The 27,850-nt window shown below is 26.6% G+C and overlaps 4 protein-coding genes across 24 annotated transcripts; 2 read left to right on the forward strand and 2 right to left on the reverse strand.

Moving 5' to 3' along the window:
• Positions 1-329: 329 nt before the first annotated feature.
• Positions 330-6,285, forward strand: LOC107997554 (ubiquinone biosynthesis protein COQ4 homolog, mitochondrial). Of its 2 annotated transcripts, none has more exons than XM_062087305.1 (5): positions 330-1,551; positions 2,164-2,519; positions 3,096-3,319; positions 3,587-4,065; positions 5,310-6,285. In XM_062087305.1, the coding sequence occupies exons 1-4, from the start codon at positions 729-731 to the stop codon at positions 3,762-3,764; spliced, it is 1,581 nt and encodes a 526-aa protein (XP_061943289.1). In that variant the 5' UTR covers positions 330-728; the 3' UTR covers positions 3,765-4,065; positions 5,310-6,285. The 2 variants fall into 2 exon arrangements, with proteins under 2 accessions (XP_061943289.1, XP_061943295.1); XM_062087311.1 differs by having other exon boundaries at positions 729-990.
• Positions 3,017-13,608, reverse strand: LOC107997506 (discoidin domain-containing receptor 2). 4 transcript variants are annotated; one of them, XM_062087284.1, is made up of 15 exons: positions 13,467-13,608; positions 10,873-11,038; positions 10,301-10,406; positions 9,539-9,764; positions 9,138-9,285; positions 8,737-9,035; positions 8,444-8,651; positions 7,178-7,786; positions 6,543-6,697; positions 6,317-6,478; positions 6,094-6,203; positions 5,860-6,036; positions 5,695-5,787; positions 5,484-5,625; positions 3,017-5,346 (listed from the first exon to the last, which is right to left on the reverse strand). In XM_062087284.1, the coding sequence occupies exons 2-15, from the start codon at positions 10,955-10,957 to the stop codon at positions 5,020-5,022; spliced, it is 2,847 nt and encodes a 948-aa protein (XP_061943268.1). In that variant the 5' UTR covers positions 10,958-11,038; positions 13,467-13,608; the 3' UTR covers positions 3,017-5,019. The 4 variants fall into 4 exon arrangements, with proteins under 4 accessions (XP_061943268.1, XP_016911630.2, XP_016911639.2 ...); XM_017056141.3 differs by lacking the exon at positions 13,467-13,608 and adding an exon at positions 12,143-13,136; XM_017056150.3 differs by lacking the exon at positions 13,467-13,608 and adding an exon at positions 12,143-13,136 and having other exon boundaries at positions 10,873-11,050.
• LOC107997456 (inositol polyphosphate-4-phosphatase type I A) lies at positions 5,705-27,784 on the forward strand. Of its 16 annotated transcripts, none has more exons than XM_017056067.3 (18): positions 5,705-5,846; positions 17,959-18,140; positions 20,541-20,633; positions 21,311-21,466; positions 21,599-21,799; positions 21,873-22,027; positions 22,135-22,307; positions 22,409-22,550; positions 22,649-22,764; positions 22,855-22,941; positions 23,126-23,286; positions 23,380-23,563; positions 23,691-24,817; positions 25,067-25,332; positions 25,436-25,653; positions 25,804-26,123; positions 26,207-26,474; positions 26,691-27,784. In XM_017056067.3, the coding sequence occupies exons 2-18, from the start codon at positions 18,011-18,013 to the stop codon at positions 26,821-26,823; spliced, it is 3,930 nt and encodes a 1,309-aa protein (XP_016911556.2). In that variant the 5' UTR covers positions 5,705-5,846; positions 17,959-18,010; the 3' UTR covers positions 26,824-27,784. The 16 variants fall into 16 exon arrangements, with proteins under 16 accessions (XP_016911556.2, XP_061943127.1, XP_061943168.1 ...); XM_062087143.1 differs by lacking the exon at positions 5,705-5,846 and adding an exon at positions 9,189-9,328; XM_017056074.3 differs by lacking the exon at positions 5,705-5,846 and adding an exon at positions 16,177-16,283.
• Positions 13,475-16,129, reverse strand: LOC107997540 (exopolyphosphatase PRUNE1). Of its 2 annotated transcripts, XM_017056230.3 has the most exons (5): positions 15,801-16,129; positions 14,495-14,736; positions 14,090-14,361; positions 13,717-13,958; positions 13,475-13,615 (listed from the first exon to the last, which is right to left on the reverse strand). In XM_017056230.3, the coding sequence occupies exons 1-5, from the start codon at positions 15,834-15,836 to the stop codon at positions 13,598-13,600; spliced, it is 810 nt and encodes a 269-aa protein (XP_016911719.1). In that variant the 5' UTR covers positions 15,837-16,129; the 3' UTR covers positions 13,475-13,597. The 2 variants fall into 2 exon arrangements, with proteins under 2 accessions (XP_016911719.1, XP_061943420.1); XM_062087436.1 differs by lacking the exon at positions 13,475-13,615 and having other exon boundaries at positions 13,690-13,958.
• Positions 27,785-27,850: the final 66 nt, after the last annotated feature.

The following is a 27,850-nucleotide window of genomic DNA, read 5'->3' on the forward strand; positions in this document are numbered from 1 at the left end:
AATCAAAAATTACTTAATAGAATTACTAAAAATAGAAAAAAAAATAAATTTGAAATGTATTTTATTGAAAAAATATTAAAATTATTATTAAAAAAAATTAATTATTTTAAATAAGAAATTAATGATTTTGAATAGTATCATCTACTATAATTATACGTATATAATAAATAATCTACTGTACATATATCCATAATATTTTAAGTCCAATGTAATAATATAAATTGTACATAATTTTATACATAATTGTATGTTGCTATATTTTATATTGTATTCTTATTTTTCTAATTAAAGATAAAGAAAACATATATAATCACCTGATAAAAATAAAAAGTCACTTATTTGATTAAGAAGAAATAAGAATATAAAGTAGTGCAAGATGATAACATAAAATATATGTGTGTGTAAAAGAAGCGTAATATAAATTTGAAGATATTTAAAGAACATAATTAGAAAAAAAAGGAAGATCGATGTATGTTATTAATAGATCTTCATGATATTGAGCATCATTCATTCAATGAAATAGTGAGATCTTTTTTAATAATCATCTTTAGGCAGAAGAGAAAAGACAGAACACGGATAGACAATGATAAGGTTATATCAGTGTACGTTTTATCAAATTTGACATAAATTCAGCGTATTAATAATACGAAAATTATAATTTGAACGAAATAAATTGAGAGAAGAAAATCAAGCGCGACGAAATTATTGAAAACTATATTTCAATCGGTATGCCGTGGGGTCATAAAAATGTGATATTCGCGAGAATTGGTTCTGCCCTATTTTACGGGTTGTCTTCATTTATGATCACAGTTGTAAATAAGACTGTACTAACGTCATTTGAATTTCCTTCGTTTCAATTGCTTGGCATAGGACAAATGGTGGCTACTATCGTATTACTTTTCACAGCAAAAAAGTTGCGGTACATTGAGTTTCCTAACCTAGAACGAGCAACGTGTATCAAGATATGGCCATTGCCCATCATTTACATCGGTAACATGATATTTGGATTAGGTGGTACTAAACAACTTAGCCTTCCAATGTTTACCGCCCTTAGACGATTTAGTATCCTTATGACGATGATCGCCGAATATTATATTCTCGGAATAAAAGCGCGTATTTCTGTTCAATTGAGTGTATATACAATGATTCTCGGAGCTGTAGTAGCGGCATTAAACGATCTTGCTTTTAATGCGGAGGGCTATCTTTTTATCCTATTAAACGACTTTTTCACGGCCGCCAATGGTGTCTACATGAAGAAGAAATTGGATTCAAAAGAACTAGGAAAATACGGACTAATGTATTATAATTCATTATTTATGATTGTCCCAGCGATTAGTATTGCGTGTTGGATGGAAGATATACATTCAATCTTAGAATTTCCATATTGGGATAATGTGTTTTTTCTTGTACAGTTTGGACTTTCATGTATTATGGGTTTTGTACTATCCTATAGCATGATTCTTTGTACACTTTATAATTCTGCGTTAACTACTACAATAATTGGATGTTTAAAAAATATATGTGTTACATATCTTGGAATGATAATTGGTGGTGATTATATTTTTACATGGTTAAATTTCATAGGATTGAATTTAAGCGTTGTTGGTAGTTTAGTATATACTTGGGTAACGTTTCGAAGAAAGGAATCAACTGAATCAAAATATTCTTCCCTTTCTGAGGAACAAACAAATAAAGTGCAAGCTGTATGATCAATATAAATGAAATCGTGCCATGTAACTATCTCAATCTCATTTTTTTATGCTAATTTTTATTTTTTTCTTTCCTTTTTTTTCCCAATCTCTTTTTGTGTTTTTTCATTTTCTCTTACTAGCCATTTAATTTGTGTCTATATTCAAAATGATTATGTTGTTAGAAATTAGAAGAAGAGCAAAATGAAAATACGAAAAGAGTAAATGGAACAAAGCAAATATCATAAATAATTATAAGTAAATATAATATATTCTACGTACCAAAGCGATAATAATGTTACCAAATAAGATATGAATATGCTAATAGTTATTTCAGTAACATAACGATGTAAAATACAACTTGTACATATACATATTTCAAAAGTGCAATATAATAATGCACGTGTATAGAACTACTTTAGCGAAATAAATTTAATTTGTAAAGAAAGGAATGATCGTCATTATCCTTGATCAGTTTCAGGCTGGCTAGTTCGAAGATTTTACAACAGCGATGTCTCATCATCATTCACAACGGATTACGCGAAACATCGTATATCTCTGTCAACGGTACAACGCGCGATTTTGACGGTTGGTGCTGCTGCGATATCACTTTTCAATCCTTATCGAGGTGACATGATCGCATGCTTGGCAGAAACAACCGGTACTGATGCTCTTTCCTATTGTCATCGGCAAATGCTTGCAACCTCCGAGGGATGTCGCATTCTTGCCGAAAAACCACGCATATCCTCTTCAACAGTTGATTTTTCCGCGCTAAAACGATTACCAGCAGGAACTCTTGGAAAAATTTATTACGATTTCTTGGAAGTAAATGTAAGCTTTTTCACTGATTTCGCATTTTGTTTTGCCACAAAAGTCGATCTTATTCTTGCATATTATATAATTTTTTTTTATAATCAATCTTTATAAATATTATCAGTATTAGTACTGATAATGAATATTTTATCTATTATTCTCTTATTTGGTTTTGATTTAATTAACTTCTGTTTTAACCAGTTGATAATCATTGATAGAAATGGATTGTGATTTTTCTTAGAACTTATAAAACTTATATTCTATAAAAATTATTATTTCTTTATATGTTAATTTATGGTATTGACAATATTATATTTTATTATATTTAGATTTTTTTATGCTATTGATATTAAATATCATATATATATATATATATTTATTTATTTATTTATTTATTTAGACACAATAAATGATATTGTCCCATGTGTGATATTAAGCAATAATAATAATAATATGATAAAATGGCAATATTGATATTAATGTAATTCGGTTCCATTGAATTAATTAAGAGAAAGTCTAATGTATATCATTTTATTCATTTAGTAAGTGATTTTATAAATAAATGTGTTGAAAAAATATATATGTTTGTTATAGAATGTATCTCCCGATTCTAGAACTATGGTCAAATTCGTCCAAGATACTGAATTGGCATATGTAATGCAACGATATCGAGAAACACATGATATTTATCATGCAATACTTTTGATGCCAACTACAATGCTCGGGGAAGTATCAGTTAAATGGATAGAAGCATTGCAATTACGTTTGCCAATGTGTTTAAACGGAGCGATATTTGGAGCATTTCGATTGCGTCCAAGGTAAATTAAATGTAAAAATGAAATGCATATTTATATACATTGAATCGCAAAAATATTGGAATCCTATCTTACAATTCATTATGTGAAAATTCTGATTTTAATGAAAATTTTAGACATTTTTATTTGAAATTTCTAAACAAATCTCTGTAGCAATATGATAACATAGTATCCAAATATTTTTGCGATGTATGTATAATATTAATGTATAACTATTTTTACATTTTTGTTAATTAATTTTCAAAATTAATTTCTCATTCTTTTTTTTAGACAAAGAAAATTATATCTTGATCATTATCTTCCATGGGCTATTAATACAGGAATTAAAGCAAAATTTCTTTTGGGTATCTATTTCGAGGAACGTTGGGAACAACCTCTTGTTGATTTCCATCGAGAATTAAACATCGTTCCTTTAATATCGATGGAAAATACTTATAATGATATGTAAAATTTTTTCTCAAACGCTTTTTTCTCCGTTATTATGATAGCAAGAATAGAAGTTATTAGGTAGTATATAACAATTTTTTTATTCACCGTAACGTTGGAAATATGAAGAATATAATTTTTAATGGAATACGTATGATTTGTATTACAAATATTTCGATCGCTATAATCAGAAATTTTAAAAAATTTATGTTCCTGTGTATATATATATAGTGCATATACGCGCAATACGATGAAAAGTTGATTCATTTACAAGCAATCAACAATCTGACTAGCATCATATGGACATAATATCCTAGTTTTCGGTAAGTATTAGCAAATCGATCGATAATTACATTTTGAGATCACATATCGCATAATATGAAACGATATTTGTAATATTGATTGTCCCATTTGGTTTGTGGTAACGCGCACAAACTATTACGAATGACTAATATCTTGATATGAACAGAATATGTACTTAAATAATGATTATTCATTTGGCAGTTTTATCGATTATAATATTTGCAGTATAACATATTTTAAATTTTTCATATACATATAAAATATAATATCTTTCATGTTAATTATCTTGTTGAATTTTTGAATTCTAAACCAAATTCGTTATAAAATTAATATTATATATTTTTGTTTCATCTTTTTTTGCATGTTTCTCCAAACCAATATAAATTTTATTAATTTATTTATACAATTTTGCATTCATATAGAGAGAAAGCATATTAATATTAGTTATGAAGAGTCAATATTTAATTGAAGAATATTTTGCATGTTAAAATCAATAATTAGAAAAAATAAAACAATAACTTTTATGAAAAAGCTTTGCGTTTCTTGTTCACAGGAAATCTCTCTCTCTCTCTCTCTCTCTCTCTCTCTCTCTCTCTCTCTCTCTCTCTCTCTCTCTCTCTCTCTCTCTCTCTCTCTCTCTCTCTCTCTCTCTCTCTCGCATGTACATTATGTATTTTTATATATATATATATATATATATATATATATATGCGCAAAGTTGATTCATACATAAACCTAATTGAGCATTAAAAGTTAATGGCCAGAGCATCCTGATATTTTTAATGGAAAGAAGTAGTTTTACGATATATTTTTGATAAGCTACATTAGGAATATTTATTATTAATTAATAAAAAAAAATCACGAAGCAGAAGAAGAATAAATCAACATAAAAAGCTGAAATTTATGTACAGGATGCTTCTTGGCTGATTGTAATCGTTTGGTCCGTACTACTCAATCATGAGTACCTGGAACATTCAATCGAAGGCTAATTTCTCGAGATATAGATGAATTTCTTCGAAACTAGGTCTCTCTTCAACTCGTGTGCTCCAACATTTTTTCATTATACGATAAAGATTATCCGGACAATGATTAGACTGTGAAGGAATTCGAAGTTGATTTCTTTTATCATTATTATCATCATATTCTTTATCGATGCTCGTTTCTCTTTGATACCAATGACCATAGTTTTCTAAAATTTGTGTGACTGTTAAATCTGCATATGGTATTTCTTTACAATTTTGAAAAATTTCCCAAATTGTTACAGCAAATGACCAAACATCGGCACGACAACTACGTTTACCCTGAAAAACAGAAAAAAAAGAAAATGGATGCAATATATAGAAACTAGAGGAATATGTATCTGAAGAACAAAGGAACAAATATATATATAATATTATATAATATTAAAAAAGAAATAGGAATGCTAAATAATATTTACCAATAAAATTGCTTCCCATGCCATCCAACGAAGAGGAATTTTTATATTATGTTCATCGATGAAATAGTGATGATCATATTTATTACAATATATAGCATGATCGGATATTTTTATTTTCAAATCGAGACAAACGATGCAATTTCTAAAATTTATATTGATGTTAAATTAATTTGTTTTCTTTTATTTTATTTTTTATAAATATTTATATTACCTAGCCGCTAAATCACAATGTGCAATATTCATGGATTCCAGATATTTCATACCAGATGCAATTTGGATAATAAAACTTAAACGGCTGCCATAGCTGCGAAGAATAGACACGAATTGAGATACGAAGAAATGACATCTTAATACATCATTAAGGTATTTTTTTCACCTAATATCTTCTTTGTTATCCAAATTTTCACGGTTTTCTAAAAAAGTAGGAAGATCTCCAAATTGACCGTACTCGAATATAGCTCCGAATGGTTCTTCTTCTACTAAAGCTATCATCTTCGCTATGTTCGAATTTTGAAGCATTGCCAAAACGTGCATATCTTTTGTGAAATCCAATCTAAATACATACAAATATTTTTACTAGAAATGCAATTATATTTTGGAATTAACATACCTTAAGGAATCTACAACTCCCCGCCAAAGAGATCTAACAATTACAATTTGTCGATTTTGAATCGCTTCTATTTCCGGATTGGTAATTCCTTTTGCTTCACATAAATGGACCTATGTGGCCAAATATGTTTTTAATTATTTTAATTTTTAAAATATAATTTTTAATTATTAAATTTTATATTTATCAATTATATTTTATATTTATTAATATTATTCATTCTTACCAAACCGAAATTTCCTTCTCCAAGCTTATCTAAAATCCGTAATCTATGTCTAGAAATACGTTGGACATTGTAAGATTCAATGGTATGTAGTAAGCATAGGCTTTTTTCACGAATTTGAAGTGGTGTGAAAGGACTCGAAGTTGATGAAGTTTCTTTTTTCTTCTATAAATATATCATATTTTTAATATATATATTTTAAATATATATATTTTATTCATTGTCTTACCGTTAAAATATCCGTTGCTGCATAATATCCTTCATAATTTCTTTGATTCAATTTTCCTGATTGTGAATAAAATATCTTTTTCGATGAATATGTTGTAGATGGAACTATAATTTCCGTAGATTTGCTTGTCATAAAGCTCGAGTTGCATTTAAAATCTAAGATTGAATAGAAAAAAATCGAGTTTAACATATAAATATAATGATGTAATGTGATAATAATTAAAGGGAATGACAAATTCATAATCCGCACTACTTTATTAATTTACAAAACTATTCCTTTTATATTATATATGTATACATATATATGTAAGTAGGCTCTCTACAATTCTTTCTTTTGCATTTTCTTAATCATGAATGTGTTACCAATATGTTCAGATATAATCTTCTCCGAATTTTAGAAGTTTGAATTTCAAGATGAGTCGAAAAAGATTTCGATACTTTTTTATTTGTTTCAAATTTTCAATAGAAATTCTTTATTCGATCCGAATTTATAAATTCAAATATTGTTACATTTTTTTGATATTATGCTAATAGTATCAGAGAAAACTAGTTGATAGTGAGCCGAGAAAAATTCATAAAGTTTGATGTGAAAACAAATAAATGAATATTAAATCTATTAATATTCATTAAACTTACCAGAACATGATTCAGATATACGTGCGGACACATTTGATTTCGTAACTACGAGATTTTCTTCAGAGAACAGATTATACGTTCTTTCGTATAAAGTTGAATTGCGATTATTTTCGGAATCAGCCACGCTAGTTTGGGAATCTCTTCGTAAATCTGTATTGGATCGAGTAGGCAAGTTATCAGAAGCAGCAATAATGATAGGTTTACGAATTAATGATAATCCAGTTACGATTGAATTTGAAAGTTTAACATCCTTCGGAGAGATCGCAATACCCGGTGTAGATGAATCACAGAGTAGAGCCGTATGCTTTTGTAACAAAGCTACTTTGTTACGACCTCTTTGTTTGATCAAGAATGCTGTACAAGTTAAAAAAAGAGCAAACACTGTCAGTAAACCGCTAACAAGTCCAATATATGTTTGGGAAGTACCAACGGGAAAGGCATCTGGTGTCGAATTGTTTTCATGAATTTCATAAAGTGTTGTTACATTAAAACCCAATATTATTGAGTCCAAGGAGTTACTAGATTTTATTCGTAATTCGCTTTGATTTTGATCCATTTCGAATGATCGATCGTTCAAAATATTCAAATCATTTGATTTACTCTTACTACCTGTAATTAATAAAATATTAATAAGTTATTAATTCATTAATAACAACATTACATTAATAACATTAATAACAGCATTTAATTTTCTTTTTTTTCTTGAAAGTTACTCTTATGAGTACTATTCAATTTAGTGTTTGATAGAAGTAATTACTTAATCTGTTTAATTATTTATATATATAATATTTGTGAACAAAGTTATGGATAGATATTACTGTTCGCATATTTTTTTATTTTTTTTAAACACAAAACATTTCTAAATATATTTCGCAAAAACAAAATATAAATAAACAGAATTTATTTTTAAGTTATATAAGTAATAATTATTGGTAATTATATTTATTAATTTTAATATTTTATAATTATTATTAATTTCTCTATTTTTTATAATATAAATATTATAATTTATTATTAAATTTTGTTTATTTTTTAATTAATTATTTATTAAATATTAAATATTAACAAATTATATATCGCTACTTTAGTAATACTTTAGTTATTACATTTGTTATAAAAAAATCTTTATTATTGAGACAAATATCTATTTCGTTGTCTGTTTTTTTTATCATTATTTATTACATTGTCCATACGTCTAATTGTTGAATAGCATTGTTATATAATAATTTAAACAGATTTAGCAAAAAAAATAAATAAATTCTTTACCGGTGTGGAAGGTGATTTCGCTAAGCAGCAACCATTTCGCAGCAAGATCGAATTCCATTTTTACAAATCGTCCTATTCTAGATTGCAAAGGAATCGAAATTGTTTCGGCAACAGACGAGCTAGCATCGATCAAACCCACCAATTTTTCTGCTTCTGATTCATAGTTTTCTCCATCAGAGGAAAACCAAATATGCATTAGTGAAAATGTCTGAAAAAATTAGAAATTAAGAATTTTAAAAAATGTACATGTGTATACATATATACGTAGTACAGAGACAGAGAGAATGACGAACCTCAATTTCTAGTTCCGGTATACGCGCAACATGTACAGAACAATTTTCGAATTCTCGTAACTCTTGAAAAGAAAAAATAATCTGAACAGTAGTGCGGTCTGACCAGCCTACCCAGTTTGTACCATTTGTCGAAGAGGTGAGAATTTCGGAAACTTCACCTAATATACCATCCGTTAGTTGACCAAGGCCGTTTACAAGAAGAGAGTCAATTTCAATACCATCATACGATGAATCTTCAATATTTTTCCCTCCGGGACCAAGAATTGATCCTTTAATCATACTGTAACTCGCGACATACTCTGGGGAAAAGCCGATAATCGCATTGTGTTGATGATATATGCGTGATAATATTCGCGATAGTATTATCTCTTGTAAATAAAATGTATAATAAAACTACTTACGCTCCCATATGCATCCGTAAATTTCAACTCGCATACAAACCGTCCGTGGATGTTGACTGTAAGGTACGAATCGAACTTTGCTCGCGACGAATGGTAAATCTAATTTTTGCTTTTCGACTAAATAAGTGTTACTATTGCCACGTAAAACCTGAAACAATTCGTGTACAATTGATATATTAATGTACAAATAGGTATGTTAGTTTCTTGATATCAATAATTATCAAAGACGTCTTGCTTTGCTCTCGAGAAATTACTTAGTGCGTTAATAGTATTTACGAGTAATATTAAGAGTTTTCTTTCATGCATTTCTTAATATCGCGAAATGTATATAAATATGTACATATATGTTTGACAACGAAGCAACGCAGATGACCTTTGATCGATTTATTACAGATACGAACTCTGTCACCCTTCAAATTTTTATATTGATGCCATTTTGTGTCGCGCCAATATTCGAGAAAAAAGGCTTCTGCATATTCCTGGCCTTGACCATTACCAAACCGTCCTTGAGTTTCAGTCCATGCTATTAGATGATCTCTCGTTAGATCAATTTCCAAATATTCCCGTATCGCACTGCTAATTTGCGCTTTTGGACACCAAGCACCGCCATTTTTCTCTTGTCGTATTCTGTAAATGTATAAAAATAAAAAATGCAGTCGTTGATAAATCACAATAATTTTAATCATCAAACATGTAATTTTTGTTTTGCATTATATTGGTAATACTTTACAAAAATGAAAGTGATATAAATTAAAAATATATATTGTTAGATGTAATATGTATTGTAAGATATATATTTTACTATTATTTATATAGTAATATATAGTAATTTATATAGTATAATTATTAAAATATAATTATTTTTTTTTTATTCAAATGAAAAGAAGAATGGTTTAAAGATCGAATAATTATATAATTCAAATTCTAATTATACTCTGTGTATCCTAGTTTTGATAGGGCGATTCATATAAAAACAGAAAAAATAATATTTTTTTATTTGAAGATTCGTTTTTTAATAAATCAAATTTGAAAATTTTTCAAATATAAGCGAAATTGAATTTTTGATTTTTCAATTTATTTTATTATGAAATATTATTCTCTAGCCAATTATATCATATATAAATAACAAAACTATAATCTAGCAATATTTCGAAAAAATTTACCGTGCATTTTGAGGCCCCACTGATTTTGTTTCATAACTAGAAGAAGCGGTGATCGCATCATCTGGAATTTTTCCTTCCTCCATACCAAGTGGGAAGATACACTGACCTGTAAAATAAGCAATATTAATTATGCACGTATGTTTTCAAATCTGTTTCTTCGATATTGTTTTCATATGTATTAAGATTTTATTCGGATTTTCAATAAGCGCGATTTTCAATGGCCGCAATTCGAAAAAAATTAAATTAAACGGTATATATTTATTTCATTTCATATGATAAATATTGTATAACGATCAGATCATTATGATTTTATTTTTTTATTATATTAATTGTTAATGTTACAAGTGTTTATTCTTCATCATTCGTTATTATTATAAATATATGCAGTATATATTTATGATATATTTTTTATTATTCGCGGAATACGTTATTGTTTTTGTTACGTAGGATCTTATTATATAACAAATATTTTTTTTCTTTTTCTTATTGCATTGTCATCATTAAATTTATTGTATCATATAATTAGAAAAAATTTGAAATATTAAATTTATATTCTTCTTTCTCTTTCTTACCGAAAACGTTCTTGGCTGTATTCTCTCCGTGAGCACTTGTGACCAGAAGCACTCCTAATGAGACGACAGTTAACGTGCACCGCATCTCGATATCCGGTACTTCTACTATTTTCACTTTCTTCACAGTTCATGATAGATCGAGTCTTTTGCTAACATTGTTCAATTTCTGAAATTATAACTATTATATTATCGATCAATTTTTCAATCATTCATTTGACTATTATTCGTTATTAAATTATAATAACTTTTAACTTACTAATTCTATTTCTTTTATATCTCGAACATATATACGTATTATGGTATACTTTATATTTGAATTGATAATAAAACATGTTAATATTCATAGATTTTGAAAAATTCTAACTAATGGCAACACAAATAAATACAAATAAATATAAATAACAGTTTGATGTTAGCAATCAACAATATGCAAGTTATATGTTAATTAGATTCACTGATAAAAAATGAAGACAAAGAGGGTTAAGGAATGCGCACGGGATCCTGGATGGATATGCGTGCAACAAGTAAAGTACGATCAATACGAGCGTGCCGCAGGAAAGAGCATGACCATAATCGACTCATTTTCGTTTACTTGTACCTCTGTCCATATCGTGCAAACAATTATGTATTACTATGTTTCATTTCAATATGAACGCAAAAGCAACCATATAAAATACGAATCATTTTTTCCTTTTCCGAAAATTTTATTTATTAATTCTTATAAAATATTTTTTTGTTGTATTGTCTATATACGTATACTTATAATAATTTTTATGAATATATGTTTATATTAATTATCAAAGATGATTAAGAAAATAAAAAATATTATTTGATCTTGATTTCATATATATTATAAACAAAGTAAGTTTTAAGATAATAAATTTCAATTCATTTAATTTTTTAAATGGAATTGCTTAAAAGGAAACATTTTTCTTTAAATGACATTTAATAAAATTTTCAAAAATTTGAATTTATAATATCCGATGAAAAATATTCTTTGATTTTTCTTCTTTCTTTTTGATTATTTAATTTTTGAAACTCTTTTTCTCTTTCCCTTTTACTTAAAAATACTTAGAATTACGCGTTTTAATTATTTTATTTATTAATACAACTTTCATTCGATCTTTCTTAATAATTACTAAGTTTTTTCCACATCCATATGGAATATGTTGCATCGATCATTAAAAATATCTTTTGAACATATTATTATATATTGCAGTTTTTATATATGATAAATTGATGAAAAATGAATAATCTTGAAAGTTCTTACCTTTTAAGCTCGACGCTTTTCACTTATTCCATGTATCATAAGAATTAAAAGTTTTAAAAAATTAAAGGATTTCAACATTCTGGTAAATCTAATCGAATGAAAGATGCACCTCTTGTATAATTTCAATTTCTTTTATATAAATATATAAATATATATATATATGTATATATGTACATATATATGTATCATATATATAATTGCACAACTCAATTAAGAAATAAGGAAAAAATAGAAATTCCTAAAAATCAGTTGCCACTTGCACTGTACAATTGACAGATTTTCTCACATCTAATTCGATTTCCGTCTCCTTTTGAACACGCTCGTTCGTATGCTCGTGTTTTAGTATTTCTAACGAAACGTAGTTCGATGCAAACTCCGCTCTGGTCCAAAGCTTTAGTCCAGCATCCATGGTATCGGCTCGCGGTGAGCTTGCTCAAAGATAGGAGTGGGGCGAAAGGGGTTATAGGGGAATATCCTTTCAACATATATTCGCACGATTATTGCAATAATATTGAAATTGTTATATAATATAAACATATTAATAATAATATAATATACACATATTAAGATTGGTAATATCGAAATTTGATATTCGTTAGAATTAATATAGAGCATAAAATACGAATATGATTAATATGAAATAAGCATTATTATATGGATTTTTTAAAATTTTGTTTTATTATATTTTTTATTTTCAATGAGTAGAGAAATCTAAATAATATGAAGAAAAAATTTAATAAATTAATGAGAACAGATAAATTAATAGAAACAAATATTTATTCATTGGAATTTAACAAAAAAGATTTATTAGGAATAGTTTACCTGCTCTTAAATTAAATTTTTGTTGTATACATATATTATTACATGTACATTGCATTTATTATATTTAGTATCTTTAGTATATTTATTATATTTAGTATATTTAATAAAATAAATTGATATTATATTATTTATATTTTTTTTTTATTATTACATTTTCATTTTAAATAAAATAAAATATTTCAATACTTATTTATTTTAAATAAAATCCACAAAGTTTAGAAATATTTTTGTCATTTGAATTTTTTTTTAACACTGACACTCGGACGAAATAGTGTTTTGAATGATCGGTAAAATTTGTTTTCGCGTAATACGTACATTTTTCTGCTCATAAAGAACCAAGTTAAAATTTTCATCTTTGTTATTAATTTCCTTAATCAATGTCAATTCAAGAGATGGTTGTGCAGACAATAGAGCTTCTATTATCTGATAATATTGAAATTAATCGATAATTACAAATTGATCGAATAAAACAGAATGAATGAAAATATTTTAAAATGCTAACCTTTTTTTTCAATTGATCAGTAGCCAAAGAAAAAATAGCAATATCTCGAAACACTTTTTCTGAAGTAAGATCCAATCCCATTACAATAATGATCGTGATATTCTTAGATAGAACAAAATTTTCAAGACTTTTTAAACTTCCTTGTAAATCTAAAAAATCCTAAAGTGCCGCACATGAACTATATAATTATATTATATACTATACTATAAAAAAATCAAAATTTCATGTAAATCGATTAAATTTATTTTACCTTCACTAATATAGGCAATACAGTAATTGGCACTCCAGAGGTTTCTTTTAAATCTCTGATCAAAAGATCATCAACAGTTAATTCACTAATATCAGATTTTGCATTGAAGATTTCGTTAAATACTTTATTCCTATCTAGATCTAATGATCCAATTTTTTCGAGAGCTTCTATAATTTCAATATCCATAGAAGTAGCACGATCGACTTTTTTCGATAAATTATATGTATCGATCAAAATAGGACCTAGCGTTTACATAAATATATTATTTTTAATTTTACATTTATATAATATTATGTTTAAACATCGCAATTATTTAATAAAATTTACGCTAAAAAACATTAAAACAAAAATTAATACAACTTTATTTACTTGCCTCGCAAAAGACTCGATATCTGTGAATCTATAACTTCTGGATGTTTATCAAATAAATTTCGCGCCACTAAAGTTGCACAGCTACCTACATTTTCCAAATACACTTTCCTGCCCGTCCATGGCCATCGTTTATCTTGTGGTCTGTGATCGATTATTTTAATTATAGATTCCATTAGATACATATCTTCGTTTGGAAGATTATGATGATCGACAAGCACGATTTCCAATTTGATTTCAACATTTTCTTTTAAAGCTTTCAAATCTATTTGATCCCTAGAAATTATAATTTTTTACAAATCATTTTTTAATATATTTTATATTCTAATCTTTCATCATTAAGTTTTAATAAACACTCTTTTTAGGATTGATTCTTTGGATTCTTTTTTTAAATTTTTTTTAAACTTACCTAAATATGAGCAAATTAGAGGATATGCTATGACGTTTCATAAAAAATACGACTTCCGTTTTTAACCGATATTCTTTTTCAGGTATGTTCATCAATGGAATAACTGCCAAATCTTTTTCATTGTTTTTTATTCCATCCAAATATTCAGAAAAAGCTTGAATTAATGTTGATATGGCAGAATCTAAGTCGCAAGTTCCATTACCCAAAACGATGCGAATTCTTTTGTAATTAAATAGCTTTGACTATAATAATATATAAGATAATAATCTTTAAATATTTATTTTTTTTATTTTCTAAATTTAATATTTTCCTTCTTATTATATTTAAAAGTGTTTACTTTTTTTAAGTTTTAATTTTTATAATATTTATAATAATTATAATAATATTTATTTGTTTATATTTTTTATTTGTATTTTTGAATCTGTCATATGTTTTAATTATTTCTTAATTTTATTTTTTTATTAAAATTTTTATCTTTTTTAAAATAACTTTTACCTATAATTTTTTTACAATATAATAATTATATAAAATAAATAGCTAATTATTTTATATTTTTTATATATTTTAAATTTATAAATCTATATTAAGATTATTTTTGTAACATTTAAAGAATAATATTTTTTATATAATATAATATATATTTGAAAATATAATAATATATTCTTAAAATTTATTACAACTAATATTTAAATTTGAAAATTATATGCCGCGTAAAAGATACAAATTGAAATTCTAATATCTATCAAAATTATAATTATATATAATAATTATAATTTTTATTATCAATTGATTAAAATTTAAATTAATATTAATTATTCATTAAATACTTAAAAAAAATGAAATAAATATATATTATTTTAATATCATTTAATAAATATTAAAAAGTTATTAATTTTATTTTTAATTGTTAACATTAATTTTAACTTCGTAATTAATATGATATAATTTTAAATTTATTATTAATTTATTATTAAATTTATTTATTTTGATTATTTTTATTATGCAAATGAATAATTGTAAGAAAAGTAATAATTATTTTTCATTATATAATAACAAATTTTTTTATTTTTTATATCTTTTTTATTTCCACAATAATATTTAAGAATATAAAAAAAAAATATCAGTTAAATTAATAAGCTAAATTGTTTATGTTATTTATTTATATATTGATATTATAATTTAATTATAATATTTATTTTAAATAATGGTAATGAGAACCGAATAATCATTGAGCATTTAATAATTAACGATATATCTAAGAATTTACTCACTATGATAAAATATTTAAAACAAAACGGAAATGTACCAGAACTGCTTTCGATGTAGATAGAAATGATTCCATAACTTCTTTATTATGGTATACAATTTATTTACATTCAATTAACTTTTAAATTTTGTTCAAAATCCAAATATATTAATTAAGTTGATTTCATCATTTCACGAAAAACATTCACTTGTTGATATAGTATAAAAACCGGATCCTTGTAATAAAAATAAAAACTAATTTGCAAAGAAACAATTTACTGACATTAATAACTGAAAATTATTCGTTTCTTGCCTATAAGTGATTGAAAACTACTGCATTATAAACTATTTATTTTCGTCAAGTGTTATAATTTCTCGACTATATTCGGAAGTATTCGAGTTTAGTCGACAATATTCGGCAATATTCGGCAATCTACGAAATATGCCGATGTTGAACGATGAAAACGACAGTAATGTCCGCGACCGCTTATTTCTTTGTCCACAGTCGTCCATAATTCATATTTGTTTCAAGATGTGAAAAACGGTACACATCATGTTCGTTCGATAGTTATTTTATTCTACTACCTTTTATTTGTTGATAATTTTGTGAATTTATGTTTGCAAGCATGTTTTTTTATTTTCATATTCTTCGCATGAATGTGATTATAATTAGAAAATGTACATGTTTTCTATAAATTTTATTAGCCTAATATTAATTATTTTAATAGTGATTAGAAAAATGAAATGCGTTTGATGGAGCGATCACAACAAAGAAAAACGGTTCATTGAAATTAATTATTGAAAAAATATTAGACAATATTCTTTTTATTATATAAAGGAGATGCAAACAGTGAAATCAATTCTAGTTTTCTTTATTTCTATAAAATTAATTTTCCGTTTTTATTTTTATATGTATAACGTTGTAATATAAATTTATTTTCTTATTTATTTAATAAATTAATATCTTTATTTTTATTAATAGTGTTTTTTACTAAAATGTATACTACTGAAAATATTAGAATAAAAAGAAAAATAATATAAAATATGTAAGTGTTAAAGATAAAGATAAAAAGAAAGGAAAAAAAGAGTAAAAAAAGTGCAAGATATATATAAAAAATGATAGATTATAAATCTTTCCAATTAATCAAATTTATGCACAATAAAACTTTATTGCTGTTCATATTTTTTCTTTTTAAAAAAATTATAGATTTGATATAGTTTATAGAGTTTGTTAGCAAATACAATACAAATATAAATATAAATTTGCTAAAGCGGCTTTATGATATAAACTGAATAGATCTTGTTAATATTATCTGTTATTAAATTGAAAACAAAATCTACTTTAAATCTATTTTAATAACATTTACAATTATTTGAGTATTATTGAGTATTTATAATTATTTAGAATAGAAGAATCTTAATGTGAATTCAATATATATATATATTTTTTAACAAAGTAAAATCTAATGTCATTAATGAAACAAATAGAACAAATTTTAAATGATAGTTATATCCTTCTATTTAAAATTTAAATAGTTGAAAAATTTTTTTGGTTTATGTTATGTTATGTTTTTTATAAGAGTATTATACAGATTCTATTATTCTATTATGTTTTTATCTATAATTTCATAAAAAATTTCATAAAAAAAAATTTTTTAATAAGATTTGTTCAATTTTTGTTATCAATTTGCTCTTCGGTTTTCACAAAAACTAAATTTAATGTAAGAACAAATAATTATGGATTTGTAGACAGATTATCAATTTATATACTTATATATTCTACAAATAAATTGTTTATAATTGTAATTGGGTTATAGAAAATCCTATAAAAATTAAAATTACAGATAAAATTTATTTTTCATTTCATTTCATGTTCTATATTACTTAATTCATGTTACTGTTCCAATTCCGTTCCGTTTCGTTCCATTTTGCTTCGTTTCGTTTCGTTTCGTTTCGTTCCGTTTCGTTCCGTTTCGTTTCGTTTCGTTTCGTTTCGTTTCGTTTCGTTTCGTTTCGTTTCGTTTCGTTTCGTTTCGTTTCGTTTCGTTTCGTTTCGTTTCGTTTCGTTTCGTTTCGTTTCGTTTCGTTTCGTTTCGTTTCGTTCCGTTTCGTTTCGTTTCGTTTCGTTTCGTTTCGTTTCGTTTCGTTTCGTTTTTTTTTTTTTGACATGACACTAAAAGATGTGATGCACGTGTTATTAATCGTTTATTTCTTGACAGATAACAAGAAGAAATAGTACATAACGGACAACATAGTTATTACTTTGGATGGATGTATTCCGCGATGCGGTTTAACAAGCAAGAACTATTGACTTTGGCTACACAACCTTCGCAGAAATTTGAGAAAGAGGGTATATTATACGTGCGTGAACGTCAAGAAGGCTTCTTTCGCAGAACTGAAAGTGAGTGGTTAGATTTAGTCTTAAAAATAAAAGTAATTTTATTTAGTCGTTTCATCGCACATTTTTAATCGATTGAATTATGTATGTATTTTTATTATTTCGATCGGCGCATGTTTTTTCTTATTTAAATTGTATGTTTTATCCTTGAAAATAAACTCACGTGATACGCAAATTCTTCGTCTTGTGGGGATTATCCCTTTTCTTTCTTGAAATATCTTCTTATAAATCTCGTCAACAACTGACGGGATTTTGTTGTGTATTTGTCGCGAAATACAAAACAAATGAAGATCACCAAATAAATGAAGATTTAAATCAGACAAATGACGATCTAAGACCTGACAAAGGTGTAGGTATCTATATACATATATATATCTTTCTTACAGTATTTAATGATATTAAATTAACGTAGTCCATTATCTGAAAAAATGTTTTCTGAAAGAACACAATTTGACATAGTATAAATATATTTTCAACTTGATCGAGGTTCGTATGCGAGCGAATAGGATGCTTGTCTGTTATATATTATATGTTATGTATATGTTATAAATTGATTTTTATGTTGTCATTTCCACTGCACTTCAAAATCGTTGCTATTTGCGTATTTCTAATTGGCGAAATGTTTTACGGTATTTTTTTCATCTATCATCAATAAATTAACGAAATATAATAAGTTAATAAAACGACAAATATAAAAAACCTTTCTGTTTTAATTCTAAGTGTGTTAATATTTATTTCTAATGAATACGAAGAATTTGTCAAACTCGTGTAAATTATTAATTTTCATATATAAAGTTATTTGAACTCTACGAAACATCCCGAATTGAAAATATATATACATATCTCTTTTCCACATATATTTATAATATATAATAGTGTGGTATTCATGTATTATATGATATATATGTTATTAAATGGAAAATGCTTGATTCCTTCAATATCATTCATTTATATATCATATATCGTTTATCAGCTATTATATACATATATCATGTTGCTGTCATTATATCAATTTATTATAGATATATAATAATAATAATTAAAATAATTAGATTTTAATGTAATAAGATTTTAGCTTTAATAAAAAATTAAGTCAGTGTTCTAGATAAATGCCTTATACACCAATATGTATAAGAACATTTTATTTAAATATCGTGAAAATTTTATCAAAATTTTACCAAACGTAAAAATAAAAATAATATTTATTAATATTTATAAATAATATTGAAAAATCGATCAATATGATAATCAAAAATATGTATTATATTTAAAATGTAGTATTATAAATATTATAAATATTATTAGTATTATAAATATTTTTATTTTTAGCGATATTTTTTTACTGTTTAAATAAATAATAAAGTGAAAATGAAAAAATGTATTATGATTTTAAGAAAAAAATTTTTATTTAATGATATAATATGCCGAAAAAATGTAATTTTAAAATATGTTATTAATTCAAAAAAAAAAACACTGATTTAAGTTATAAGAACATCACCGTAATTCAATTTTATCATATCTAAAAAAGTTGAAAGTCAAATTTATGATTTTATTGATGTATTTAATATTAGATAATAAATTTGGGATGTCAATAGTTATAGGAATATTCTATATATGTATATTCATATTTATGCACATATATGTATATGTATATTTTTATCCATATATATATGTGACATTTTATATTTAACAATTTTGTATCTCAATTTATCGTAGATTATATTTCTAAATTTTTGAATTCGTTAAACATGTTATTTTTCTTTTTTTTCTTTTTTTTATAAAAGTATTTCTGCGAATCGAACATGCCTTCAAACTCAATCAAAATTCTTATTGGATGTGTGCACGATTATTTAAGAATTATGAAAGCATCTCATTGCGAATCGTTTAAGTATATTAACAAAAATTTTTAATATTATTTAAATATTTTATCAAAATCTTTTAGCAACACAAATTTATTTCTTCTTGTTCCAATATTGATATATAATAAATGATAGTAATAATTAAAAAATAGTAGTAGTTAGAAACAAATAAATAGGCAGAAATAGAAAGAGGCAAGATAAGATGGAAATTTAAAATTTAATCATTATAATATCAATATAATATTTATTCATTATAAACTTCCTCAGCTGTGAGTTATTAGGAATGTAAAATTTTAAATTATACATTCAAAAAGATGAGGAATAACTTTCGATATAATGAATAAATATTATAATGATTTTGATTTCAGTCCTCGATTCAATTGTCATCTAAATGTCCATATTTGCGATTTGAAGCAAAAAATAGTAAAATTAGGGGAATGTAATGTTGAATAAAAAAGCGAATAAATAGCGAAAAAACCACATTCGACTGCGTTCATGTTAAAGCATATTAATTAAGCTACCTGTAGCTACGTATAATTTACAGGTACAGGTAGAAAATCAAACAACAAATGTCAAAAGGGAAAAACACATAAGACACTACGAGACTTCAGTTGCGTTACAGCCAGTACAAGTAAAGGTATATTCGAGTTCTTTTTTTTTTTTTGATTTTTCACATAAATTCTTTCCTTCACTATGTAAATTCGATTAATCGCGAATAACACGCTTTTCGTTACATGCAAAATTGGACTAAATTGATTCCTTCATCAAATATTCCTTTGACACATGTTTCGACAACATTTGGCAGATCGCTTCGGGGAAATGCTTCGTATTTACAAATTTTTATACTTTTATACTTTCGCTATGCTCAAAAGAATTCTTGGTATGTAGAATGCGCTTCTTTTTCGAGAAAAATTTGCATTACTTTTTGAATTGAATGATACATTTTACAAAATCATTTTTTTCACTAATAATCATTTTATCATAGATCGCATGCTTTTTTAATATATTTCTATTAGTGATTCGCTAATGGCTTGTTCAAAATGCATAAGAATTGTATTTTCAAACGATTGCGCTGCGTATATATGAATATGTTTATAAATGTCTGTATATAATATATATATAATATATTGAATATATATAAAGATTTAAATATTATTATTTCATTTCGTACATATGTATATACCATTTTGATTTCTATTTTCTTTCGTGTCTATTTCATTTTGGAAAGAAAATTATCTGACAAAATTACCTTTGAAATTTTGATAAAGATGTTAACAAAATAACACAGGGTTGTTGGTGTTCTCTGTTGGATAGTAAGTTTGGAGAGATGGTGCAGGTTGCGGGGGAACTTATTATTTTATTTCAAATCGCGGGACCAATGGTCGGAACCATTAGGTGTGATAATTCTCGAACAATGTTTTGTTCGAGTGGAGCAACCGAGCAATCAGATTCCATATGGATTCAGTATAGGTAAGCATTTGGTTTTTTCCAAAAAAATGATAAAAGGAAATATGGTGATGATGCGATTTTCAAACGCCGAAAATAAGGAAATGAAAAAATTAAAATTTAAAAATTTAAAATTTGTACATATATTGATTTCAGTTTTCGACGGAGGTTTATTCCAAGCATTAGGTGCAAACTCAGCTGAGGAAAGAGACAGTTGGTTGCAAGCTCTTCAACTTGCTAGTTATGAGTGCATGCGAAGTCAATTATTAGCATTGCAACAACGCATAGAAGCATTTAGTGGGCATAAACACGATACTGATATCCATATGTTACGCTTACAACGTGCAATTTCAACAGGTAATTTGATTGTTATCAAATTATTAATTTGTTGGTATTTATTTTTTTTTTTTAAATCAATCCATTATTTCAGATCCTGCTGAAATACCAATATGTGAAATATCATTAGCATGCGATAATCTTCTTTGTGATGGTCACGGTCGACCACCTAATCCTGTTCTAGAAATAGATGTGCAAGTGAAAAATTCAAAAACTTGGATAAAATACGCGCGAACTGAAGTCGTAGAGGTATGATAAAATTGTTGTCTTGTTTGTTTCATTTCTAGTCTTGTTTTCATTTTTATTTCTATTTTAATGCTAATTTTTATTTACGTATATTTCTATCTTTTTCTCAGCGAAGCAGCAATCCCGGTTTCTTAACAACTGTAACCTTCCGAACAAGTGATGGCCTAAGTACTGAAACGAAAGTAAGGATATCCGCGTATGATGTTAGGGAACGCGTAAGTCAAACAGCGACACCAATTGGAAGCGCAATTGTTACGTTGAATACGATTCAGGATACACCTAGGTAATTTTATAAACTCTCATTTTATATCTTTATTTACTGCTAATTTGTTTGTTCACTTTTTCATTCTATCGCGTCTCTGACTAGCAATCAAATCATTTTAGATTAAGAATACCTTTGAAGTCGACAAAAACAACAACAGTTGGTTTCTTAACAATTAATGTGTGGAATTTAGAAGCAGAAGATAGAGGAAATAGCACAGAGAGTACTCCATCGAAAGAAGCTTCTTCTGGAGGCAATCACCAGGTAAATGTTGATTCACCACAAAACTTTCTTCTCTCATTTTCAAATTTTCAATTTCTGTAGTTTCTCTTTTCGTTCTGGTGTGTGTTGGCTTTTCTTAGATACTTTCACACAGACGATCCCAATCATTACCACCAAGATTAGGAACGAAAATCAAATTACCGCATCAAGGACAACTTAAGCTTCTTTTTGCCAATCCATATATACAAACATATAGGTATAATTTTATTTGTACTACGAAATATTTATCTTGCACGTATTTTTTTGTATTATCGAATCTCTTTTCAAATTTGCATTTTTATTTCAGATTTCACTCTGGTTTAGGTGGAGATATTTGTGTACATGAAATTATGGCAGAAAGTAAACTTTGTTTCCAATTCCCACAACATTTACTGTAAGCTAATTTTATATTATACATATCATATAACTTAACTTTTGTTAAATATTGGTCAAGCAATATTGTTTTTATATCTTATGCATTTTATTTTAATATATATTGTACCCATTATTTTAATAATATAATAAAATTCATTTATGATTGTTTCGTTTATTTAAAAATTTAATTTTTATTTATATAGTGCAATTTGGATTCAAGAAGAAAAAGAGCTATTGCAAGAAGTGGCCGGTATGGGCGAATTGCGAGAACCTTGGCATACAAAGCAAGTAGAATTGCTCGATCGTCATCTTCATCTTTTACACCTTTATTCTCAAGCTAAAGAGAATTTGGCTGCATTTAAAGGTAAAACTAAAAAAGAAATTATTTTTAGAGCAATTATTCAATTATTAAATTGAAATGAATTAATAATATTAACTGATGAAATGGTCTTTGTAGGAAGTTATTTCAAACGATCATCACGTAGGAATGATAGAACCCTTGAATTTGCACCTGTTAACTTACATCTTCAAAGAATGTGGGTGCATAATGATACTCTAAACAGATGTGGATTTTACGATTTTATTACTGTCGGAGCATTTACCGCGCATTCGCATAAAAGTAAAAATGGTGGACTCATTAGGTGATTTATAATTATAATTTATTTATAAATCAAATGATTCAAAAGCAAATGAATGAAAAAGATAGATAAACAATTAAAAAAAGAATGAGAAAAAGAATGTATATTTTTATTGATATTACTGTTTTAGGTTATTACAAGCTTTAAAAGAATCACCAACGCGTAATAATCAATTGTACCAAGGAACGTCAAAAATAATTATGGCACACGATGCTATTCAGGCGATTAAGCAACTTAGACGAGATGTTGTCGATGCGATGCGTGCTTTAATGAAACTTGCAAAAGACAAACAAACCAGTGGAATGTTACCAATTTGCGAAGATATGATTACAAAGACTAGAATTTTGCTTAGTCTTTGGGATCCTGGATTGGTCGAGGAAGCATTAACCTTTTTAGAGGAATATAAAGTAGCTAAGGTTCACGAAACATCGAATGAAAATTCTCTCAATTTAGATTTTAAAACAAATCAATCGTTATCTCCTTTCAAAAGGATTACACAACAATTGAATTTTGATTTAAAAAGTCCTGATTTTGATGATTTTGTTACACCTGATACGCCAGAATGCATGAAAGATTTGTGGATAAAAGATAAAAATGGTTATACGGCTTCGTTTAACGAACATGTTCACGTAAATCATCATATTAATACTAATCAGGATGTTGAAAAGAACGAAGAAAATTTTGTTATTTTTCCTGATGTTGAAAATGATGGTAAGAATTCTGAAATTGAAGAAAATTGCATGGAAACTAATCAAAATGTCGACAATGGGAATAATCCTGTTAATGAAACTATTGCTAACATCAAATCCGAAAATAACGAGGAAAGAGAGGAGGAAATCAAAATTGACATTGATCCGTGCAAACGGTTTTTAGATACTCAAAAAATGTGCAATTCACCTTCTGCTAATTATTATAAACCTACTGATGAACCTGAGCCCTGGGATCTAACTCAATTAAATATTGAAGCAAGCGTAATGTGTTTAGTATCGAAAGTGAAATTTCTTTGTGGAAGGTGCAGTAGTCCCGCAGTACGATTGCGAAATAAAAATGTTGTAGGAAGATCACATAGTCTAAAAGGATGTATTCCAAATAATCGTAATAAAAATGCCCAAGTTGTAACAATTCAACCAAAAAATGATATTAAAAACGACGAATCGAGTAAATTGCTTGAAAGCGTGGAAAATAATTCAAATTTTCGACAACAATTGAGTCCAGGTTCGGAAATGACGATGCCAGCTTTTTCTAAAGCTAAAGAAGGTAAGAAATTAAAATTTTTGATTGTTCAACTTTGATTGCTATTATAATGAGTTAGGTGCGTGAGAAACGATTTGCGCTAAATGTTGCAAGTGGATATTATTCATATTGTGCTTGCGCGAAATTCGCGAAATCAGTTTTCACGTTCTTTTTAAAAGAAAAAGAACTAATAAAAAAGATAGAAAGCAATCGATTTATTGGGCAATTGATTTATTTATACTTCATATTATATACATATTGTTCATTATGAAGTGTGTCAAGCTGTCGATTCGATGACGAGAGTGATTAAATGCAATTCGGGACAAAGGAATAAATTCACCGAGGGTCTAGATTTTGCCTCGATCGTCGATTGGACAAGTGAGCTAAGACCAAGTATGAAAAAACTACGACAAGCTATGGATGGTTTGCTGAAAACTGCTCGATTGACTCATTCGGTATTCAGAGTGCAAGAAGATCCAAAAGCGGCTCAACGTGCTTGCAATGTTCGTTATAGACGAGATGTCTGTTTCAGTCAAGCAGTAAGTTTGCAACATATTTTTTTTTATTTCAATATTATCGTATTTTTCTCATTGCTATTATTTTTTATTTTATTATTTTAATTATAATTTTTTGTAATTTTAGTTGACTAGTCTAGTATCGGGATTGATGGCGAAACTTTGGTGTCAAAGACCTGATCCTATGTTTCTTTTAATCTTGACCACTCTTGGTCCTCTAGTTTCATTTGAAGGTCTTCTCAGTTATTATGGAGATGAAATAGATATGTGGGGAGATATGACTGTAGCGATAGAAGATATGCATACAGTAACTTTTACGTTAACCAGATGTGGCATTGAACCAAGGTTAATATCAAAATATTGATTTATTCGATATATTATTAGTATTCAGTATAATAAAAAATTAAAAAATTTTAAATATGAACAAATATTCTATCATAATAAATAATATAAATTATATATCAAAATTATATATAAATAATATGTTTTTTTTAGGCTTGAAGGAAACAATAATGCTCCGTTTCAACAACCATTACCAAAAGTGCTTGGTTCTCGAGCAGCCTTAACAGTGATACTTCCAGTTCCAGATGCGATTTATTCTCTTCTTCCGCTAGTCCCTTCTTCTAGACAAACGATTTCCTTCAATGTTACTCCTGTTTTTTTTAATGTTGGTATTAATGAAATGGCTTCTCTGGCAGAAAGTCTCGGAACCACAAAACCGCAAGAAAAAAGCAATATGGATAATTTTGAAAGACTAAACGAGTATTACTTACGATTCAAGAAACTTAATTTACCGACAGAGACATCGACACGACGTAAGTTTATGTTGATTTTCATTTAATACATATATATATATATATATTTATATTCATCTTGTTCATATTTTTATCGGATTTAGTTGGTGCAAGATCACCTCTTGGTCAAACTTTAGTAGAACTGATGGCCAATTTAAAAGCAAGTGTTCAAGCCAAAGTAAATAAGAACGTTGAAATTTTACAATTATCTTCTCAAATTTGTCGGAGAATGCGCGGTTTGAGATTTACTAGCTGCAAAAGTGCAAAAGATCGCACTGGAATGTCTGTTACGTTGGAGCAAGTGAACATCTTAACTGCCGAGTATCATCTAGCCGAGCATGAATACATAAGAGCGCTCGACTGTATGCGAAGGTTAATTTTTATAGAAAATAATGTGTATATATGCGCGCACGCGCGCGCATGATCTATGTGTTATGTATGATATATAATTATATAATTATATATAATATAGTTAATATAATTGTTTTGAAAATATATTCAAATAGTAGTAAATATTGATTTTAATTAGAATGTGAATATCATTAGAATTGAATATCATTTATATAATAAATATTATTTTAATTACAGCGAAGGATGTCGGCGAGAGAATACATGGAAAAATATTGGAATTCGGAAATACGCGTTTAATAGTTTGCAAATACTGACATTTCCGAAATTGTATCGTCCACCAACAGGAACTTATGGATCGGCGCAAACTTAAAAAAGAGGTTTAAATAGTAAAAATACTTGATTTTTCCAGAATGTATATGATAACAGTATGGTATGAATCCATTCATATGAAAAACAAAAAATGGATTAAATTAGATCGAACTTTACTTGTACAAATTATGCATATATATACATATATGTAGTTTTTATTCTCTTAGACTCGATAAGACACGAGTCAAATCGTTATGAAATCAAAAATTCTATTTGTTTGGTATGATGTATACATACACACGCTATGTGTGCTGATCGACTTATCATGGAAACGAAAGCGAGTGCCATTTTATTTAGTCTATCGCGTGTTAGTAACAAAGATTGTAAAATTTTTAAATGATGTATTTTTATTATTTCTGTATATAGTACTTTACTTTAGATAAAGATATAGAAAATGTAATAAGATATTTAAAAATTTTATCAAAATTCACGTTATGTGCCAATGATTGTATTTATTAAAAAATGTTTCATCATGATAATGTTCGTACGAGTAAAACATCTTGATTGATAAAATTAAAATTTAATCATCGATAAACATTGGTCTTCTTACAATAAACTAATGAATAATTAATTAAAGAAGTATTAATCGATGATTCAAATTGAAAAACTTGTGATGATTATCACATTTCATTAATTTTTCTCACATATATTTCCGAAAATTCATTTCTTCATTTAAATCATTTTATTTAATCGTTATGAATTTATTTGATCATTAATAGGTTATTCTGTTATTTTCTTTTGAAATAATTTCATCGGCAATAAAATGTATAATATTAAATTCGCAACGAAACTAAGTACGTTGTGTGAGTATGAAATTCTGCAGAGAAAATATAATATCTTGTTAGAGTACAAATTAAATTTTAAATGAACTATTATCTTTTCATTTAAATATATGTACGCACACACAATACATACATGCAAAGTAAAAAATATATAATATATATATATTTTTTATAACTTTATTTATCTTTTCTTTTTTTATTTTTACCTATTTCATTTTTATACAATAACGTATTCGAAAATATAAA

The sequence above is a fragment of the Apis cerana genome, linkage group LG1, assembly GCF_029169275.1.
Source record: "Apis cerana isolate GH-2021 linkage group LG1, AcerK_1.0, whole genome shotgun sequence".
Classification (NCBI taxonomy): domain Eukaryota; kingdom Metazoa; phylum Arthropoda; class Insecta; order Hymenoptera; family Apidae; genus Apis; species Apis cerana.

Coding starts and splice junctions, on each gene's coding strand:
- LOC107997554 (XM_062087305.1), top strand. CDS start 729: ATGCCGTGGGGTCATAAAAATGTGATATTCGCGAGAATTGGTTCTGCC. Junction 2,520..3,095: donor ACGATTTCTTGGAAGTAAAT/GTAAGCTTTTTC, acceptor TGTTTGTTATAG/AATGTATCTCCCGATTCTAG. Junction 3,320..3,586: donor GCATTTCGATTGCGTCCAAG/GTAAATTAAATG, acceptor TCTTTTTTTTAG/ACAAAGAAAATTATATCTTG.
- LOC107997506 (XM_062087284.1), bottom strand. CDS start 10,957: ATGCGGTGCACGTTAACTGTCGTCTCATTAGGAGTGCTTCTGGTCACA. Junction 6,204..6,316: donor GAGAAGGAAATTTCGGTTTG/GTAAGAATGAAT, acceptor TTGGCCACATAG/GTCCATTTATGTGAAGCAAA. Junction 5,788..5,859: donor GATAACAAAGAAGATATTAG/GTGAAAAAAATA, acceptor TATTCTTCGCAG/CTATGGCAGCCGTTTAAGTT.
- LOC107997540 (XM_017056230.3), bottom strand. CDS start 15,836: ATGGAATCATTTCTATCTACATCGAAAGCAGTTCTG. Junction 14,737..15,800: donor CTACATCGAAAGCAGTTCTG/GTACATTTCCGT, acceptor ATATTATTATAG/TCAAAGCTATTTAATTACAA. Junction 14,362..14,494: donor TCTAATTTGCTCATATTTAG/GTAAGTTTAAAA, acceptor TATAATTTCTAG/GGATCAAATAGATTTGAAAG.
- LOC107997456 (XM_017056067.3), top strand. CDS start 18,011: ATGTATTCCGCGATGCGGTTTAACAAGCAAGAACTATTGACTTTGGCT. Junction 18,141..20,540: donor CTTCTTTCGCAGAACTGAAA/GTGAGTGGTTAG, acceptor TATAATTTACAG/GTACAGGTAGAAAATCAAAC. Junction 22,028..22,134: donor CGCGAACTGAAGTCGTAGAG/GTATGATAAAAT, acceptor TCTTTTTCTCAG/CGAAGCAGCAATCCCGGTTT.